Below are 20,459 nucleotides of genomic sequence, written 5' to 3'. Positions count from 1 at the left end.
GCGGGCACTGGTAAATACACAGTTAATAAGGACTCTTTGAATCATTGCATAAACCGCACCAGAAGCGCTTCAAAACAAAGCAAAAATTAAGTCACCCGGCATTGATTTCTTGCATGCTTTCTTCCTGCTGCTCCTCCAAACTTGTGTTTTTTAGCTTTACTACTGTGTCTAGGCCTCTTTATCCCCTGCTAATACCAGGGCTTAACCGTCAGGGTCTGCAGCTTGTTCTGGGTACAAATCAGAGCAGAGCGGTGATGCACCGCTGCAGTTTGCTGAAACAGCAGAAGCACCTTCCTCTGACTGTCCACAGCTCCTGGGACTTCTGCCCCACTACCCTGGCCACAGACACATGCTGGAAAGGCCAAAGACCTGGTGGTAAAGAAAACTACCACCTTCGAAGAAGCTCCAGCCTCTTGAGAAAGAAGGGTTGACTCCTTAAAAGCACGTCTAAATAAACAAAAGAGCAGCAAAACCGCCAAGACTCATCCTGTGCAACTTGGATAAGCAGCTACAGAGACTCAGTATGCCCCAATCGTGACCTACAGCATCACACACATCAAACACTCGCCTGCAGCAAGTCCAAGCCCAAGGTCCCACCAGGCCACTCATTGTTTCCATCATGCGGAGAGATATTGTGCCAGTATCATACCGTGCCCATCATGCTCATTCCAGGCATGAACTAAAAGAAATGTGACTCCATCTTTTTAAAGTCAAAACACAAGGGAACAAAACTTCTCTGCTTGTTCACATGCAGGCTCCACACTCTACAAGAACCGAGAAGGCAGGGTTATGATTTTCAGGAGGAGCTGATACATACCACTACCTGCATCCTACTAATCCAGTACCCCAAGCTCCTTCAGTAATAAGCTCTGTAAACAGCTCAAGAGCCATTTGAAGCCAGTGTGGGAAGGGAGAGCAAGACTGCAGAATCAACTCACTGTCCAGCTGTCTCAAAGAGCACAGAGCCTTCACGTGGGTGAAGGCAACACAGAGGCAACAGAGGCAACCAAGAAGTAAGCACAAGGAGAAACAAGTGCCCAACCCCTCTGCAATGCATGTCAGAGCCCGCGGGCATAGTTAAGCTATCTCCTTGGGAACTGGCAGCAGCAAAAACATTGTGGGAACTCATAAGTAAGGAATCAGTTGCCCTGAAATACAAAGCAAGGTGGACTGAGGCTGACCATACCAGCAGCCTAAGTAATTGGTTAATCAAGCCCCTGTTTGCAATGTTTCTGGGCTGTGAAACTTCTTCATAACAGACCCTGGAGTAGTGGGGAGGAAAAGGCAGAGCTTCCAACACCCGTTTGTTTCCCACACCTCAAAAAGGAGAGGGAAGTAGGGATGAAACCCGATGCAGCTCGGCTGCCCATCCCATGTGTAAGGTTATATGTCAGGAGACAACCATTTGTCTCAGGCATTGCAGACATCCCTGGAAAGGTAAAGATCTCAGCCATCACCTAATCCTGTGAACCACAGCACCCAATCACTTCTAGAGGCATACTCATTAGAAGGGAATAGCATGCAGAAATTCACTCATAGCATCATTTTGAGACATTTGCTTGAAAGTCATGCCAGGAAGTTATAGGAACAGAAGGATGCTGGAAAACATGTTTCTATTTTGCTCGTCAAAACTCTCACCATGTTTTCTAAGAGAATTCCAGCACCATCCACCAATATCAGCTCAAACACGCCCCCAGCCTCATGCCCACAGTCACCTACAGGTTGGCACAGCAGCTTTAAGTCACATAAATGACATCTCCCATTAACGATACTAAGACACAGCCACTAAGACACATCCTCATGCCAAGCCCCGCACGCTGCAGAGCGGCTCCTCTCTCCTCCTGGAGCAACCGACCGTCCTTACATGAACTCCTGATGAGTAACACGAATGCAGCCCTCGCGTGTACCCCACCACCTCTGCACCACACGCATCCTCGCTAGCTTAATAAAAGGCTAATTGTCCCTGATGAAGAGACAACACCCAACAGGAGAGCAATTTGCACAGCCAAGCAGGGAGACCTGCAGCAACAGCATGTTCTGAAACAAGAGCACTGCAGCCAGAACAATCTTTTAGTGTCAAGCTCCCTGAGAGATAAGGCTCCTAACAAAACTCCTTCCACTAAGTGTAGAAACTTGTCTTGGCAAATCCTGACACCACCCCCCAGCAGCACTGCCTTGTCCCTGAGAATATGACCATTTTGAGCTACAAAAAACAACAGGTTGTCAACTGAGATCGTCAGCAGCTAGGCTCTCAGGCAAGAAAACATCTTTGTGCCTGATGACAGTGACAGAAGCAAGAGCTACACCTAAGCAATGTTCACGTCACAACTGTAAATCCCACCCTCCACACCCCCCGAAGAAGCAAACAAACCAGACTCCCCACACATGGACCGTCTCATGAAGAAGTAGACTATAGGATGTGTCATTCTGAACGTTTATTTATTTTGTCTTCAAAGAAGAGACCTGATGCAGCTGTTTCGTTAGAAAATAAAGTGTTTATTAAGAAACTAGACATTGAACACCCCTATAGTCTCTGTGAAAAGGGACCGTCCCATTTCCCATTAGCACAGGATGATAGTTATGGCAAGATAAGAATGCTCAAAGATGGAGGAGTCTCATTGACAGAAAATGAGGTAATGATTTACAATAATTAAAAATAAAATAAAATTTAAAAAAAAACATCCTTAGACTTGCTACTTAAAGCCACCAATTGCAAACGGCCATGACTGGCTTTCGTTTTCAGCAGTGAGGAACCAGAGACTTTAATTGGTGTTAAACAAATTGAGACATCGATCACAGTGGGGAGAACTGCTTTAAATTATGCTGTACGGTCCAGAGGATTTCTTCTAAGCAGAGATGGACCTGAGCTGTAAAATTCAACCCTTCCTCTGCTAGGGTGTTTGGATATAGGCTTCTGGTCCAGGCCCACGGATGTATCTCTACGACTGATACACACACTTGAGAGCAGAGTCCCCTGAACAGTGCTAGGGAGAGGAGACAGTTCAGACGGACAAGACATCCCCAGGTCAGGTGGGCGACTTCCAGGAGATGGGGAAATTCAGTTCAGACAAGCACCCAGTGATTCACACGCTTGGCGAAGGTCCTCCTCACTCTGTGAATCTGCAGAATTGAGGTGTCAATAACACACGGCCGCAGGTCCTCTCTGGTGGTGCACCTCTTGCATTTCCAGCTCCGATGCGGGCAGGAAACATTGTTGGGAGTTTTGGTCATAGTTTCTGAAGCCATCCAACCTGAGCCAGGCCTCCTCGTCCTAACGCAGATGCCCCCCTACGGCATGTCCGTTAACTTAAAGCAATCTGCTACCGTTTCTTCTGTACTCTTCTATTGCACTTTACCTTTTTATGCACGTGAACCAGGAGAAGAAGCAAGAGAATGGAATATTCCCAGGGACGTCCCTATGGGAAAGCTGATAATAAAACCTCCTGGCAATCTCCAGGGCGGTTCATGCAGGGCACCCGTAAAAGCAGGATGAAGCAGAACATCCCATTCTGAGGCTTCTGCCCAGTTCTGGCGAAGGGGGGCTGTGACTCTTTCCAGTGGCAGCGACCCTTCAGGGCTGGTGATTTAGAGACATCCCTGATGTGATAAGGTCGTCTCGGGCCACCGAGAAGGCAAGCAAAGCTGAGTGGCTGGTGAGCAAGCTCCTGGTTCAATACTCCTCTCAGAAAAGGATCTGGCCACACCTGAAGCTTTTGGAAGGGTTTTTTTTCCTCTAGAGAAAATCTGCCTTGCTTATAGGTTATCACTGATATGTGTGAGCAAATCTGTATTTTCCATTCATGTGACGTTCAGAGAGTCCAAGGAAAGCCCTGCAAGTTGCCGTGAGGGCAGCTGGCTTCTCTTGAGGACAGGATCAAAGGGTTTACTTTTCCATCTGAGAGGCTTTGGATGAAGTAAGACAAAAGTGGGATGGGAGAGGGGGAGAGAATATGAATATCGGCCAGAGAACAGGATCGATATTCCTGTTTATGCCAGAGAAGAAGCAACAGAATACTTATTTTTCCTCCCCTTCAGTCAGTCGAGCTGATGGTTCTGGGTACGTGACTGGGTTACAATCAATCTCTAGCTGGGTGGGAATACAGGGGAGAGCTAAAGGGGGCTGGAAAAGGCCCAGCAACTGGGACCTGCGTGCGTCTGATATGCTTTTCCACCTTGCTTACTGCCCTAGTCCTGGCAAGGACACAGACCTTCCTGCGCAATGGATTCTCCATCCATGCAGGACGTCCAGGCAACTCCTCAGATAAAGCTCATCATTCAAGCAGCAGGGAGAGACCAGAGTACGACAACGATATAGTCAGATCCAATGAGCTGCTCTAACACACACAGACAGACAGACAAACAAAAAAAGCCTCCTAGAATATGTGCACTTCAAAGATAACCACATTCTCTTCCTGTCAGAGAAGTAAGATTTTTTTTTTTCCTTTCCATTATTATTCCTTCCAACATTATTTTCTGTGCAAGAACTGGGAGCGGGGCTGCCTTTGTTCTTACCAAAAGTCTTCGTTCTGCTTTAGTTTCTTCCAGGCTCCCCGCCTCGGCTCGCTCTGGGAGACCTCCCATGGCGGTGCCACGTAAGAGGTGATGGCAGCATTCACTGGGTGTTGCGAAGACACAAGCTTACAAGAAAAACTCCAAGCAGGGAGGACATGACTAAAGATGTCAGTTTGGTTGGCTTGGTTGGTTTTGTTTTGTGTTTTATTTTAAAGCAAAAGTACAATTATTTACTGTGTTATTAGGATGACTCCTTTCAATTGGGTTTTAATTCTCTTTATTTGCTCTCATTGCTGCTGTTGTGCCTTGCAGGAATATTTAACGAACACAGCGACCATTGGAGGAAAAGAACAACCCTGTTATCTGGTGACAGAAAACCACAGTTTCAGTTGGCTTTAACGTGTGTACAGGCAGGGCTGTAGAGTCCTATTAGGAGGAGACCTCAATCCATACAGACCACGCTTACTGCTTCCCACCATTTTGAGGGCACAGCCTATAAACTTGACATCAGAACAGGGACTTTTAAGGAGTTTTTAAAAGCCATGACGTCCTTTGCTGAAATAAACACTGACATCCTCAACATAAATGCCTTGGTTAAGAGGTTTGGAATGTCCAGGGAGGCTTATTGGATTCAACATAATTTCTCTGAAACCTAAAGGGGAAAAAAAAACAGAAAAAAGAAAAAAGCAAAATAAAGTAAACGAAAAAACAAAAAAGAGCAAAACTAGAAAAAAAGAGAGAGATATCGACACACATGTAATTATTAAAAAAGAACCAAATGAATAACCAGCAAACGGCTGCCATTAAATTAAAGCCAAAACTCCCTCTCCGGGCAGGGCTACCTCGCTCCATCTTTCCATGAAGAACAGGCAATCTTTCTACATGGTGCGTGCAGGCACAAGTGCTCCGAGGACAAGGGGCATGCAAGCAGTCTGGACGGAAAACCGGGAACAACTCTCTTCCAGAGGTTCCCACTAATCAGGGGTGGAAAAGTCCTAATTCCTACCTAGTCCATCTTTCCCCTAGGCAGGGAGCGAGGAAAATGGAGAATCCTTCCTATCTCTACTTTTCTCTCATGATTTATTTAGTCTGGCTTAACATTTCTGAAGCCAAAGTGTACCACTGCAAGGCTGGGGAGACCTGACTCTCATAACCCCATAGACTTCCTTAGCCCCAGCTGTCCCACCTACACCGAAACCTGCACACTGGAGGCATCTTCTCCTTGCACAATCCCACCTCTTTAAAAGTAATTTGAAAGTTTAGGATTTTCCAGACATATTGGCCAGATGAAAAGGAAAAATAAGTGGAGCAGAAAACATAGGTATGCTCCTTCCTTCAGTCCCAGTGAACTTACTGGGCAAATATAACGTTTTCAAGGGCTGTATTAACCATCTCCTCATAATGCCCCTGCCTTGGGATGCCCCAGCCAGGGAAACTCACTACTAGCATGTTGCTAATACAGAAATTATTAGATGTTAATTACTGTTAAAGATTAACATTATTCTCTGAAGCTAAATAAATACAAATATTCAGGACCTGTCAGAGAATAGTTCTCTGGACTGGAGGGAGCAAACCTGTTGTGGAGCGCTGGATGGGAGCTCCAGGAGGGAATCCTTCTGCTGAGACATCCAGTCCCCCAGCCCCCTCCTCAAGGTCTGACTGAAGGAAGGCACATACTGGTTCACTGTTAGGACACATCCTGATTTTTAGCCTACATTTCCCTTCTTCCTGACTTGAACTCCTGTTTTCTATCACCTTTTGTGCTAAGACCTGCAAGTTCTTGCAGAAAAGACCTGTGCATTTGTCTTCAGGCGTCAGTTCATCATTTTTTACGTTACTTTCTCAGACACCCATTTGTAACAGTATTTCTACAACTGAGGCCATCCCAACGGACTGGGAGGAGACATGGCAGGAATAGGCACAGGTCATTGAAGGCAGCTGCTAAGACTGCAGTGAAGTTGCTCTTAGCTCAGATCAAGTATGTGGACATAGGAGGCTTCTACGCCAGCTTACCAAAATCCCCAGTACAAATCCACCGAGTTGCCAGGACCAAGACATGCATGGCAGAATCCTGGGGCTTGCTCTAATCTGTCCCAAATTCTCATGGACCCAAAGGGTTTTTCCAAGAAAATTACTGGGATGTCTTGGCTACACAAATTGCCCTAAGGTCTGGAAAACGGTCCTGCTCCTCATACAGTCACAGGATCCTCAACAAATCAGGTAAGTTAGCCCAAGTCTGGCATCACTAGAGCAGCATGGAGCAGCTTGGACTCCCTTGTGAATTGATCTCAATAGGAAAGGTGCTTTCCACTAGCCTAGGAACAGAAAGTTTCTCACACTGAATCTACACCAGCCAGAAGATTTTTTTTTCCTATTTCTTCTATTTTTTTAATATCTATTTATATTTCTTCCCTGCACTTATTCCGTCTGCTCATCAAACGCATGCCTCTCTTGATGAACCTGAGGATGCAGACAAAAGCTGTTTGTTTCCTTTGAAACTGTTTAAACTTGTTTGGGGGAAACTATCTGTTATTCTCAGTGGCCCTGAAGGGCTGATCCACATGGGAGTGTAAGCCAGGCTCAGCTTCAGTTCATGTGTCATAAACAAAATTCATAGGCAAATTCCAAGTGTTGAAATATCATTAGTAGTGAGAAAGAGCCTAGCTCAACTCTAGAGCCAAAGCAGAGTTTAAAGTGCTGATGCTTGGAAATGTGTATGTAAACTAAGTCCATTTCTTATCAGAGTCACTGGGAGACAAATAAACATGGCATCCCTGAATGTCACTATTTATCGTGTTCTGTTTTTCATAATATAAATATTTTTTATGGCTACCGAAGGATAGCTGGGAAAGTCTATACTCAACAATACCAAGTATCTCCAAGGAGCACTCCTGTCTGCTTTATTTTCTTTGCATTTCTTAGCTCTGCTAAATTAAGGCAATTCCACTTCTGCCGGACCACATCCAACAGACCTAAAAACCCACAGGGGACACACAGCCTCAGCAAAGGGACACATGAAAGATCAGCAAGACTTAAGGCTGGGGACGCCGAGGGCTTTGCTCTTTGTCGTCAGCGCTATGCTGCGAATCCCAGCTGCAGGGATCTCCAGTGACAGCAGGGTCTTTGCAGAATGGGACTGCAGTAGGGGTTACCCCATAACTGACATGGAGCCGCTACTGAGGCACGATGAGGAACGTGGCAGGAGGACAGCCTACGTTTCTGAAGCTTAGGGGCTGAACACACATACCGCTGACTTGGGAAAGCAATGCAGCATCAGTTGTTTTGGCATCCTCTCCTTCTGATTTATTAAAGTCCCCAAAGAATCTGAAAAACAACATGCTTCTCTCCTGACTGGTTTTCTCTCTCCTCGCGGCTGTCTCCCGTATTTTACTGCTACCTTCAACCCCATTCTCTTGTATGGAGCAGAAACCAACAAGGCTCTTGCTAGGTTTATGTCTTCGCTGCCAGATGTGAGATGGATGATGTTCACTGAGATGTCCAGGGTTAAAATGGGTGAATCGCAACAGGTTCAGAGTTTGGATGCTGCTATGACAAATGTCATCTTTCTACCATCAAAGCTATTAGCTCCTGAAAAACTAGCTTGGAAATGTCTTAAAGAATGTGGAGGGTTTGGTTTACTTTTTTTTTTTCCCCAAAAAGAAAAGAGAAATAAAAGTGTTCACCTTCTTAGAAGTAGTTAAGAAAATTTTAAAAACAATCCCGTTTATGGAGTTTCACATTTGTCAGTGCTAGCTGGAAAATGGGAGGAAAAATACTATCTTTGACGTTGGTTGTGGATTTGGAGGGAAACTACAATATACAAGCCTGAAAATAGTAATGAGGTAAAAAACCCCACCCTGTAGATTCAAATCAAAAGCATCTCCAAAGACCTACAAAATTGGGAAGTGTCTTACAGATTAACCTTTGTGCTTCTCCCTGTCCTAGTGAGACCACTTTTTAAATTAAAACATGATACTGTCTCTACTAATAGCCATGGTATGGTAGTGGAATAAATGTATGGAGAGTGTTGGAGAATAGGGAAGGAGTAATGAGCTCAGATTCGCTGTGCAGCTCTAACAGCTTGAGATGGAGGCGGCAGATGGGGCATTTCTCTAAGCAGGCTGGAAGGATGTGGTAACGAAAGGACAAGAAAATTGAAGGCAACCGAACCATGCAATCAGTTTTTGTCCTCAACCCTGGCCATCCACTTAGTCCTCCAGAGCTGTCTTGAGTTTCCCAACACCCTGGCTAGTGGGTCTCAGCCACTCTGCCCCATGCACATACCCAATCCAGCCTACAGACAGTGCTCTGCAAGGAACACCCTTCCTCCACTGACTGAGAGCAAGACCGAGACAACAGACCAGATAATTTCACCTTGCCTTCGCTGTTTGCCTTCTGGTAAAATGGCAAGCATTCAAATATACCATGCTTCTAGGGCTTTTGACACCTGCTCCAGGTCACCTGAGAAGAGCAGCAGGGAACATGAGACGGGGAGGCGAGGGAACGACGCAGAAAACGATGCACAACTCCTCACGGCAGCCCCATCCGCCACAGCAGGAGTGGTGCCGCCCAGTTTTGAAACCCAGGGATGGAAACTGCTTCTAAAACAGCAGCATAAATTGCTGTGGGAATGGATGAAAAAAGCAACGGGATGCCATGTAACGCCTGGCAAAAATGGGTTAAACAAAAATAGCAAATTAGGGGCAACGAGCTGGCCAAACATAACACTGCTATCCACACAGCCCACGTTAGGCAACGGAGCTTTGATCTCTCTTCTGTGTTACAGCAGAATTTATGATATGAAGGAAAAGCAATAGGAGAGTCCAACGATAGCGTACGTTTTATCTTTATGCACAGATATGAAGTATGAATAGCATCAAGGAAGGCATGAAAACCATCGAGCCTGGCCTGCATCCAGAGCGAAGGAAACAGCCATCCGTCTAGTCAAAGCCAGGATTGATATGTCTATATCTGAGGGGAAGGCAACACAGCAATCCAGGTTTCCTGTCATGGATGGGTTCATCTGCAGGGCTATGATCCAAAACCGTCTTTTTTTTCTCCTTCCCCAACATATAGCAGGGTGAGATGCAACCCAGCCTGAGGCCTCGCTTGCCACAACAAAGCAGGTCACAGAAGCTCAGCAGAAGCACACCAGGAGGTTCTCCCTGATGCTCTCAGCTGCAGATAAGCACATTATCTCCTCTACCATCCAAGGTAAAGTCAAAGAGCCTAGACCTCCTCTCATTTACACCAGCCCAACACTGTTGACCACAATGGAGAACAGCAAGAAAATTCAGCCCACAGATGAATTTCACACCAATACGCAGACCTCAAGCAGATCTTCAAGTAGATAACAGCTCTTTTAAGATTCACAGAAAGACTCTGAGAGCTACAGAAATGCTTATGATTGTTCATTTTCATGGAAATAGGGTCCTTATTCCCCTCCACAGCAGCTCACCTTGTATCTTTGTTCATTTTCCATGGTTTAACCTCAGGCATAAGAGTCTCCCACTTTAGTCAATGAGACTTGACATCACTGGAAACCTCTTGGGAATGTGCTAGATGGAGCTCTAGCTACAGTTTGTGGCATCTTCATCTTCTCCACAACTCAAAATCACGAGCAGGGGATCGCAGCACTGCATGTGTTTTTGAGGGCAGGAAAGGGAAGAGGTGGGCTGAGAGCAAGAGAAACAGCAGAAGCAAATGGGTCCAGAAGATCCCATTTCCACACAAATTTCTCTCATGCTTAAGTAGAGCCGAGGAAGGGGTAGGAGAATACCACAGGCACTAAACAGCTGAACAATATTCCTTGAGAAAAGGGCAGCGTTTGCAGCTTTCCACGCAGTGAACTCTTTAAGACTATGTAAGATTCATTAAACCTTTGGTCGCAAGAATTCCAGTATCCGTTGCATTTCTACTGTTGCCGCCGTTAATGTGGGCCATGTCCATATTAGCCGGGATCACAAGTTTGTTTTCTCTGGAACTCCTTCATGGATGGAGTAGTTCCAAGATACTAAATGATGTAGCCTGATAGCTCAGGAGGCAGAGCTCCAAGATTCTCCACCAATCCCCCTTAGGAAAAGCCCCAAAGTAGGAAAGCACTTACCAGGGTATAAAATAAAAAATAAGAAGCAAAAAAAAAAAAATTAAAAAAAAATCTATTTAAGACCAGGGACAAATTAAAAAGGCTATTTTCAGGTCTGAGATGCCCTGCGATTTGAGTCAAAGCTACCCTCCCGGTCCAGAGGCACAGCCAATGCTTTTCTCCAGACTGCACAGAGGTGCAGCTATTTAAAGCCACTTGGAGGCCCACTGCATGATGGAAAGCAGCCAGATCAGTTGGGCCTCATCGGTTTTGTTTTCATTAGATTGAAGCCAGAGTATGTGAAATGACTTGTAAGAGGACCAGGGAAGGGGGGAGGACTGGGCACCCAGGAGTTTCATCCACCACATGCAGAGCTTAGTCTCTGCCTCATTTAAATCGTACTGGGTCAGAGAGAAGGTACCTGAGCAAAGAGGATGGCTGTTTCGTCCCTCAGAACACCCACGGCTGTGCAAAGGTGCGTGGCAAAGCTCTTGGTGTTTATAGGTCAGCCATGAGAACAAGCTGCAGGAAAGTGTTTGCAAAATGCCTGAGTTTGGTGGTAGCTGACATCCTAGGCATTATCAAGCTGTTGCCCTGCCTCCGTCCCTCTGTGTGCTTGCACCGCTTCATCCAGGAGCCTTCTCCTCTGCAATTCTCACCACTTGGAGGAACAGCCATGTCTCCCTACCTCTGTGAGTCCCCATTTCTCAACACCACGCACTCTCTGCCTCTGCACGCCACAAAGCCCGCGGGACCCGGCATGAAAGATCCCATCCCAACAAGTAATACAACTATTTCATCACTTTGGTTTTCAAATATATTCTTTTATCAATTTTTAATTTTTTTTTTTTTTCAAGTCAGCCCTCAGAGTGCTGCCAATTTAAGCACTGTGCACAGTGTTACAAGAGCTTCTCATTTCCACTTTGCCTGACAGGTATCCGTGTCCCTCCGACACCGCCTGCCTCTCTTCCCCAGCTGTTTCAGATAGCAAGTTATCCTAAGCATTTTACACAGAATTACTGAAACCACTGACTGATCTGCCCAGAAATGAATATCCACTGGGAAAGAATCTGATTGGGCTCATGTTCCTTAATTGCTGATTAATTCCAATTATGGTACAGCTGATCCACCAGTACCACAGATCGCCACATCAAAGAGCCAACCAGCAAAGGAAGCCCCTAAGTTAGAACAGCAACAGCCCTGTTGCAAACTTCTTTTCAGCCAGAAAGCGCTTCATAAACGTTAATTTGTTACGCCTTGTTCATTCCCTGGGGAGGCAGGAGCTGTTACATTCATTATGCAGATGGCAAAATGGTGGCACGGAGCAGGACCACAGTTTCTCCAAGGTCCCCGAAGGAACCGATGCCAGTCGTGGGCACTCAACAGGGAATAGCTCCAGCTCCCAGACTCCTGTCCTCTCCAGGAGCTCTGCGGTCTAGAAGGGGACAGAAGCGCTCGGTAAAGCCAGATGGCCTGGATAGGAGAGCAGGCACCAGAAGGACACACACACGGTGGATAGGAAAGCACACAGCTGCTGCAGCCTGCAGATGGGACCTTCCCTGCCCAGGCAGTGCCAACGATGCTGTCCTGCTCTTCAGAGGACAGGAGGAGGCTGATGGAGGAGCTGATCAAGGCCCAGGGTAAACCCTTGCTTGTTCAAGTCTCTCCACTGCCATCTGCTCCAGCAATACCTTACGTCATCTAGAAAGGCCAGAGCTGCCCTTCAGGAAGCCCAGGAGTGGTACAAGCCCGAGAGCCTGAAGTGTTGGGAGGAGCGTCCTGTGGGGAAATGCGATTTCGTGGAGTTTACAAGCTGAGGATGGAAACTGAGGAGCACAGGAGGTCTCGGCAGGCAAGGAGGCACCGAGCACTACAGAGGAGTTGTAAATGGGAACAGGAAGAACTGAGGGCAAAAACACAGTGAGAGCAGCAGGGAGCCTTGAGGAACAAGGTTTTGGTGACTTTTTAGGCTCTTTGGATGCTGCGTTGTCTGGAATTATTGTCGTTTGTATCTTTCCAGCGCTCCTACTCTGCTGATTGTTTTGGAAATGAAGGCTGCTACCACAGCTCTTCTCTTGATAATTGCCCCACTAGATGGTTCTCCAAATAAGTCGCCTTCTGCACCAAAATATATCAGAAGAGTGTCATTAATCTTCCCAGGGGAGAGCTCCCGGCTCCAGATTCTGTTTCAAGACTACATTTTGGTACCTGCCAGTACATGGCAAGCTCTAAAACACACACCCCAGAGCACAGGGAGGGCTGTGCTTTCCCCAGGGGAAGAGGGGACAGCAAGCAGAGGAACATAGGTTTGCGCTGGGATCATGCTGCTCCTAGGGAACAATTTGGGTAGTGCCAACCAGAGGAGCGGCAGGTATTTGTGGTGGCCTTCATTCTGCAGGAGGGGAGAAAGGGCTTTGCTCCCACAAAACACGCATGAAACATAGTATGTTTTTGCAAGAGAAGGTATGAAATGCCTGGAAATATCCTTGCAGCCGGCAAAGCAGAGATGAGGTGAATGGGGAGCCCCCCAAGCACTGCACCGGGGGGGCTGCTGGGAGGGGGTGGGGGGGAGGGCGCTGCTGCTGTGCAAGGAGAACCCTCACTCCACCCCACAGTGGAGGGTGAGCTTTGCAGAGTGGGAAAGTTCTGGCACATCACAGCAGGGCAGCAAACGAAGACCTAAGCCCAAAACACGTGGCTACTGTCAGTCAGGAGTCTTCATTCAAAGGAGGGAGGAAGCACCAGGGTTTCTTTCCTACAAGCTTTTTCCAGCAAGTGGTCTAGCTGTGAATTTTTGCTCTGGCAGTCAGCTCCAAGCTTAACGAACTACATGACTGCCAGACCCTTCTCTGACCCAGTTTCATTTTGGGTCTGAAAATAAGTCTCCCTCTCTTCCTTCTCCCTCTCACATCAAGTCACCGAAATGCACCAGGCATTTAAAGCACTTCAGCCCAATCTTATTTCACACCATATAATTCTGCGCAAGCCTTTGTGTCTGTCTGCCCCACTTGTGTCGTTGGCATGTGCTGATCAAATATCAGCAGAGATGAGGGACAGGGAAGGGGCTGCGCTCTCTGGCCTCCGGATGGGGAGGCACTGCAACACAGAAACTCCCAGGAACATGACTATCCAAAACCCATTTTCCCTCCGCCAGAGGATTTCATGCTTGAGAAAAAGGGAAACAGCTTTACTTAAAAAATAAGTTCTTTCCTCTTCTCCATCATCTATCATCAGAAGTCCTGCCTGCCACCACAGCCAGGACATGTCCTCCTCTACGTACACTGCTCCTCGAAGCAAGAGCTGCCCACACCAGGGCAAAGGCATGCAAAAACATACACTTCTAATGGTACTTTCATATTTGCACATGCAACTAAATGTAAGAGATCACAGTCCACAGCCATGAATTCAACTTCAGTGTCAAAACTAGCCCCTGCAGAAAGGAAACCGAGCTGAGCAATACCAAAACTGCCAGCAGAAAGCAGGGAGCGTGCATACAACCTGCTGCATGTGGGACACGTGGGATGGCCAGTGGGGAAGCATGTGACAGAAAAGCAGAGCGCGATGCTGCAGCGCAGAGCACGTGGCGGGGAGCAGAAGAGTGCCGGAGAGGGGCCGGAGAGTGCGCGAGCACACACGTGTGGGGCTGAGAGCATAATGCTGCTGAACATTTACTCTCACTTTACATTACGGATTTAATGGCTTTTAACAGGAGACTTTGTAAGTGATCAGGAATTGGAACAAAAGGAGCTGGGGGAATAATTATTCTAACCAGGGGAGCTAAAGAACATGGCAAAATCGCATGCTGAGCAATCATGCTAATTAAAGGCACCCAGAAGAATCAGGATAGAAACACCAAATGGTTTTCACTCTGCTGCCCTAATCCACTAACTGCCTCCTCACTTTGACTCCCACCAGCCGTGGGAAGGACGGCTCTGGGTGAGTCGGTTTGCAGCAATAAAGGATGGAGCTAAACAAGTGACACGGGGGGGTTGGACCCCTCTGCAGTGGGCTGAAGCGATGCTTGGCCTGCCAGACTGAACAGTGTCTGCTTTGCACCAGCAGCCTCGGGGGGGGGGGACCAAATGCCCCCACAGCCTCTGGCTGAGCAGCAAGGATCCAAACACACTTCCCAGAAAGCAGAACAGCTGCTGGCAACTACCAGCATGATGCTAAACAGAAGCCAGAGCCACAACCCTGGTCCTTTTGGGCCGGTCAGCTCTGCTGCGTGACTGTCTCTGCAATTAGCTGTGTTATGTGGCTCAGCACAGTGGTCTGCCCTGGGCTGTGTCCAGGGAGCGTGTTTCCAGTGCAACACCAGAGCTCTGGCAGTACTGAACATGCTGCTTACTTGTCTACACAGCTTTGGTCATCACTGGGTTGGGTTCACTCAGGTTGGTGCAGGGGCTTTCAAAGGTAAGGACATCTTCTATGCAGTGGGCATCATCCTGATCTTCTACTGCTTAAAATGCCAGCTGGGGTTCATGCCATGCTAGCATCAGAAAAGCAAGAACTAACACTGCAACATGGGCAAATTTTCACCCAGAAAAAGTGGAGACTAGGAAAATGTCCATGTTGTAGGGAAAGGAAATGAACACAATATTGCTCCAACAGACTAGAGGCTTTATAGACCCAAATAAAAACTCCCATGCACTCAGCCCGGTGTAAAACCCAAGACAGACTCCTCAAGGAGCTGCTGAGCCTCGACCTGTTGGGATTGTCAGGGGAAGATCTTCCTCGGCCACTGCTGGACTCCGACAGGGCATTACATGCCAAGGCAGATGGGTGCAGAAAACACAATTAACAGAACAAGACACGCAGTGGTGAAATCACACGCTAAGTACAAAGAAGTCTCTCTCTGTCCTTTCCAACCTCCAGGAGAAGGTCCACCTCCGATAACTGCTTGGGTGAGATGCGAGTGCTTTTCTCTCCAGCAGTGCAGACCTGGGTTTTGTTGCAGCAGTCGCCTGCATTGGCACAGAGTGAGAGCTGTACGTAGGAGAGGTGGGGCAGCAGAAAAGCGAATGCTAACAATTGCTATCAAGTAACAGCTTTCTATTTAAAAAGCAATGGTTTGTTTGTTAATCAACAGGTCCATTAACACGGAGCAAATGCCTCTCTAATGGACACCCACAGGATCACAGGCTGAACTATTTGTGTGCGGCATTTTTTGATTGATTCACCCTAACGATCATCAAGTAAATGAGAGAGGATGTAATATTTCTGCAGGAAACATTCCACAGCGGATACATTGATTGCGACACTCAGCCAGCTGCTGTGTGCCAGTCTCTTCTTAAAGAGACTTCATATTTGATTCTCTGATTAAATATTTCAAAACTGAGAACAAATCAGGGACATTGGCTCGACCGTGCCAGGCGCTTGGCCCATGGAGACCTGGTACCCTGCCAAGGAGGAACACGAGTGGCCCACGTCCAACCTGCTCCCTCTCTTCCTGCCCTCAAGGCTCACGATCCAGTTCCCTCGGTCCTTGCCCGGCTACACAGATCGCTGCCCCTCTGCTGCCTGGCCTCTTCCTGCCATCGCGAAATCCTTGACCAAAGCCAAGGGAGCCTAGCCTGTTTGGTGGCACACGAGGAACACAGATCTGTTGACTCATTTATTCAACTCCTACCTGCAGCTAAAGCTGCAAAATCATGACGTGTTTTGCCTGCCAGTGCCTCTCTGACTCCTGCTCTGTCATCACAACGAATCCATTTTTAATCGAAAGACCACTGAACGCCCAATAGGACAGGAGGAGGCAGGGCTGAGAATGAGGAATACCTGAAGAACAAAGGAGGAAAGTCCAGGACCCATAAGGCAAATAGCAATGAAACCATCAGCTGAATAATTTGCCACACCAGCAATCCCAGCTGGCAGAGATGGCCCACAAGCCAGAGCTAAGCGCTTGCTGCAATCTTCAGGTTCTTTTTCCCACAGACCAAATACTGGGCTGGCACCTCCCTTATGAGCTGCTGAAAAAGCACTGTCTTCTGAACGAGCTCTGCAAAAACACAGTGACACTTCAGTGACAAGCAAGCCCTGCCACCGCTCAGCAAGCCACAGCCTTGGAGCTGTCAAAGCCACCCTGAACGAGACCAGCGGGGCCAGGAGACCTGGGCTGCTGCCACCACCACTTCAGAAACAACATTCTTATTTCACATGCAAATGAGCCACACAAATTGAGACCAGATCCTCCTTTTCCCCTCTGAGTTACTCATAAATAACAGAGGCATAAGGCAGGTGAAGGGTCTCTGAGGCAGGTGAAACACAGAGGTACAAAGGACCGAGCATCTAATTGGAGACAAAAGGAGAAAGCTAAACACTCACCCAGGTCCCATGGGGAGACACAGCTAACCCTCCCCTCCAGAGATAAGCTCCATCAAGAGGGTGCCCACAGTCTGTTGGAATAATGACTCCTTGAGGCAAATCAGAGGTGCCAGCAGCTAGAAATGAGGGCCTTTCTCTGCTGTAGCTTCCATCCTTTCTCCCCTTCAGTACCGGCAGAAAAAGAAAAATATATAAAGAGCCTGCAGGTCCCGTTCAGGCTGAACTACGTGTGCCATCACAGCCTCACAGCTGGGCGACAAGGTAAGAGCTGCAGGTATAACCTTGGCCGTGGATGCTGGGCTCCTGCCCCCACTTCCTTTTTTTTCAAAGAAAATAAAATTGAGTTTGTATTGACTACTGAGAAAACGAGACAACATTATACGGGACACGACCCTCCACAATCAAATTAGGTCATTGCAACATCATAACCAGCACGGAATATGTAGCCCTGATAGCATATGGGATCAAGGAGAATGATTTTATGCAGCAAACATTAAAAGACAAAAGGAAAACGAATCATACCGGGACATCAAGCAAAACCAGAGCGTGAGATAAGTTTGGAGCAGCAGGAACAAGCAGCACTCCTGTCTCAGGGCTCCCCTCCCAAGCCCTTCCTGTGTCCCCACTGAAACTGGCCTGCCACTTCTCAGAGCTGGCCATGAAATACTTGGCAAGTGCTGGGAAGTATCTTTGCCACTTCCTGCACAGCTTCCTCTCTTCCCCTCCCCGGAGCTCTGATGGTTTGCAAAAGAGTAAAGCCACTGTTCACATAGCTGTTTTCCAGCCGTGGCCCTCACTGTGTCAGCAAAATGCCCAACAGCAACATACTCAAGGTGCTGATTTCAGGAGTGCTGAGATCTGTTTAGATAGGGGAATTAACATCCTACTTTTGCTGTAAGTCACCACTTCTGCGTCTATATACACATTGCACACAAATCATCAGAAAATAAAAGCCAAACACATGGTCCAGCAGTGCAGACTTTCGCCATCATGGCTTGGCACCCAGCTCTCCTCCCGTCTCCCTCCCCCAGCGCACATCTCTCAAACATCCCCCGTCCGTGCCCTCTTCCTCGGTGTACCCCTACACAGGTCATCCCCTGTCCCAGCTCTCTCATCCCCTCTCCCGAGTGCTCAGTCTCCCATAGGAAAGCCCTCATCACCCAACTGCCGAGCAATCACCAGCAGAGACAAATCCATAAAGCCGCTTCAGCCCAAACACCCCGCTGCGAGAGGGGAGGGAAGTCTCTGCTGGTCCAGGTGGACATGTTGGTGGGTATTTATGGTGATGTGAAGGCCACCACGTTTCTCTGGAAAAGTGAGGGTGGGTTAGCACTAGGCACAGCAGCAGTGCTCTTCATCACTATACCGGGCCTGTGAGGATCTAGATGTGGAGCCTGGGCTCTGCATGAGCTGGGAGGTGGGCACTGCCACCCCGGGCAGGTCAAAACCCAGCTCAGCACAACTCCCCAGTGCCTGCTTCACCCCATCAAGCGGAGGAATATGCACCCAATATACATGCAGGAAGGAGGACACAAACCCTCCTAAAACCTATGATTTACATAGCAGTCTGTGGCAGTGGTTTCCCAACTGCATAATAAGTACATTAACTTTAGCTAAGCTGATTCTCCAGAGATGGAGAGAGGGAAAAGAATAATCGAAGCAAAATGTGATAGAGGTTTTGATTAAGCAGCTGATGATCAATAAAAGTTCTCTGCAGGGCACAGAGTGTTAATGAGCTACCATTCCTGTAGCAAAGAAACACCTGAGCCCGCACTCCCCGCTCGACACAGCCCACATCGGTCAGCAAGACCTGCTCCTCCAGGACTGACAATGCGAGAACATGGGCCACAGAGTCCACAGGTCTCCTCTGCCCTCGTTCCTATTAAAAGGGCGATGGTGGAAGAAGGAAAAGAAATAACCTTAAAGAGGAACGTGGCTAGAAAGAGAGGAATGAAAAAGGTTAACAGACTGATTCAAGGCTTGAGATGCTGTTTGGGGGAAAAAAAAATAAATTGACAAAGCATTCATAACCTTCTCGGACAGCTCCATTAATTTAAAGAGGCCTTCCAGCTCTGCAGCTGTAACACCAGCACCTAGCACACCTACAGCAGGGAGCAAGAAGGACCAGCCATCCAGGCTACCGGCTCCCTGCAAACAGTGATGCAAGGCACGGAATGACCCACAGCACATCCCGCAATTACTATCCCGTTATCCCTTCCCCCCAGTGATGTCACTGCAAAGAATTATTAGGTGTTAAATCTTAATACTTATTAATATCTTAAATTCATCCCCAAAGATTCTAAGGCATTAAAGAGTGGACTTTATAGAGAATTTCTCATAATAATGGAGCCACCTGTTTAATAGCATGCAGCAGCAAGGCTGCACAGGGTTTCAGAAAGCAAGTGGAAAGGAGAGCTTTAAATTAAAGCTACAGAGAAGAGACAAGACTCACATCAGCAGAGACATAGAATATCATTACCTCTGCCTGAATTTAGCCGTTTCATTGTAACTAATCATTTTACTCTTCCAGAAATGTCCGGAGAACTGTTAGTGACCACAGGGAGCTGCTAGGATCTTTGTATTACATTTCCTCCCAAAGTTGCCTCCTCTGACAGCCCAGCCCAGCCTGCCTACAGCAGGGATTTGTTTTCCCAAAACTCACTTAGCCTTTCCACCCTTGGAGGGTCTAGGGAAAGCTGAGAAAAAAATCAGCAGACAGGATACTCTTTCTGGAGTGTCCCAAAGGGAACAGAGGGGATGAACAGCACATTAGGATTTCTCCCCCAATTTCTAAAATTCTCACGGAACTGGGGTTTGCAATTGCCCTCTGCAGAGATCGCATCAAGACAGATCATTAATACTACTTGACGCTAAGGATCTTTTGTATTAAAAAAGCACTGCAATTACTTAGTTCAAATCTCTATATTATTCATAAGATCCATATCTATCATGGATATAGTATTTACACTGCTATGGGGAAATGTAATAAATAAGACAATAAGCGCTTCCTTCCTCCAGGTCAAGATGAAAGTCTGCATCTTGGAGAGCAGTGTTTTCCTTGGGCAGCAAGGCTCGTATCCCAGGCTCCCCGCTCAATTCCTTCAGCCAGGAACTAAAGCCAAGGTAAAAATAACTGCTCTTCCTCCGAGCCCAGCATTCAGGCTCCAACCAACTCCAACTCCAACCAGGCGGGCCAGGAGGCAATGCCTAGGTGGAACGAGGCCGGCAGAGTTCCTAGGAGGTCAGCAAGGAAAGGTCTCTTCAGAATTAGTTGAGAGCACAAAACAGAAACATGTTGGACTGTAGTTTGGCCCTCATGAAGGTGGAAAGGGAGAATTTGATCTAACCTGTTTGGAAAGGAGCAGGAAAAGCTCAGAACTGCCATTTTGTGGGATCATAATATACAGCTGACAGCTCCAAGAACTTGTTTGTCCATCTAAGCTCCTGACTCCAAAAGGCTGGCTGTGAAAGGACTTCAGGTGGTAACTCATTAACACGCAACGCGGTCCAGTTGGCTGAATACGGGCCAGACTGCTAG

At 47.5% G+C, this 20,459-nt stretch overlaps 1 protein-coding gene across 3 annotated transcripts in view; it reads right to left on the bottom strand.

Annotated features, from left to right (window-relative positions):
- Nucleotides 1-20,459, bottom strand: part of NTRK3 (neurotrophic receptor tyrosine kinase 3) — a 229,612-nt gene that overhangs the window by 76,890 nt on the left and 132,263 nt on the right. Inside the window, exon 13 of one of the 3 annotated variants that reach the window (XM_076347950.1) lies at nt 2,476-5,164. The exons of the other annotated variants lie outside the window; for them this stretch is intronic. Coding sequence (XP_076204065.1) covers nt 5,046-5,164 — 119 coding nt within the window. The 3' untranslated portion in view covers nt 2,476-5,045. Of the gene's footprint in view, nt 1-2,475; nt 5,165-20,459 lie in introns of those variants that run through there. 3 annotated transcript variants of the gene reach the window in all.

Source organism: Aptenodytes patagonicus, chromosome 10 (genome assembly GCF_965638725.1).
Source record: "Aptenodytes patagonicus chromosome 10, bAptPat1.pri.cur, whole genome shotgun sequence".
Lineage (NCBI taxonomy): Eukaryota > Metazoa > Chordata > Aves > Sphenisciformes > Spheniscidae > Aptenodytes > Aptenodytes patagonicus.
This window is presented reverse-complemented; position numbering and strand designations above follow the sequence as displayed.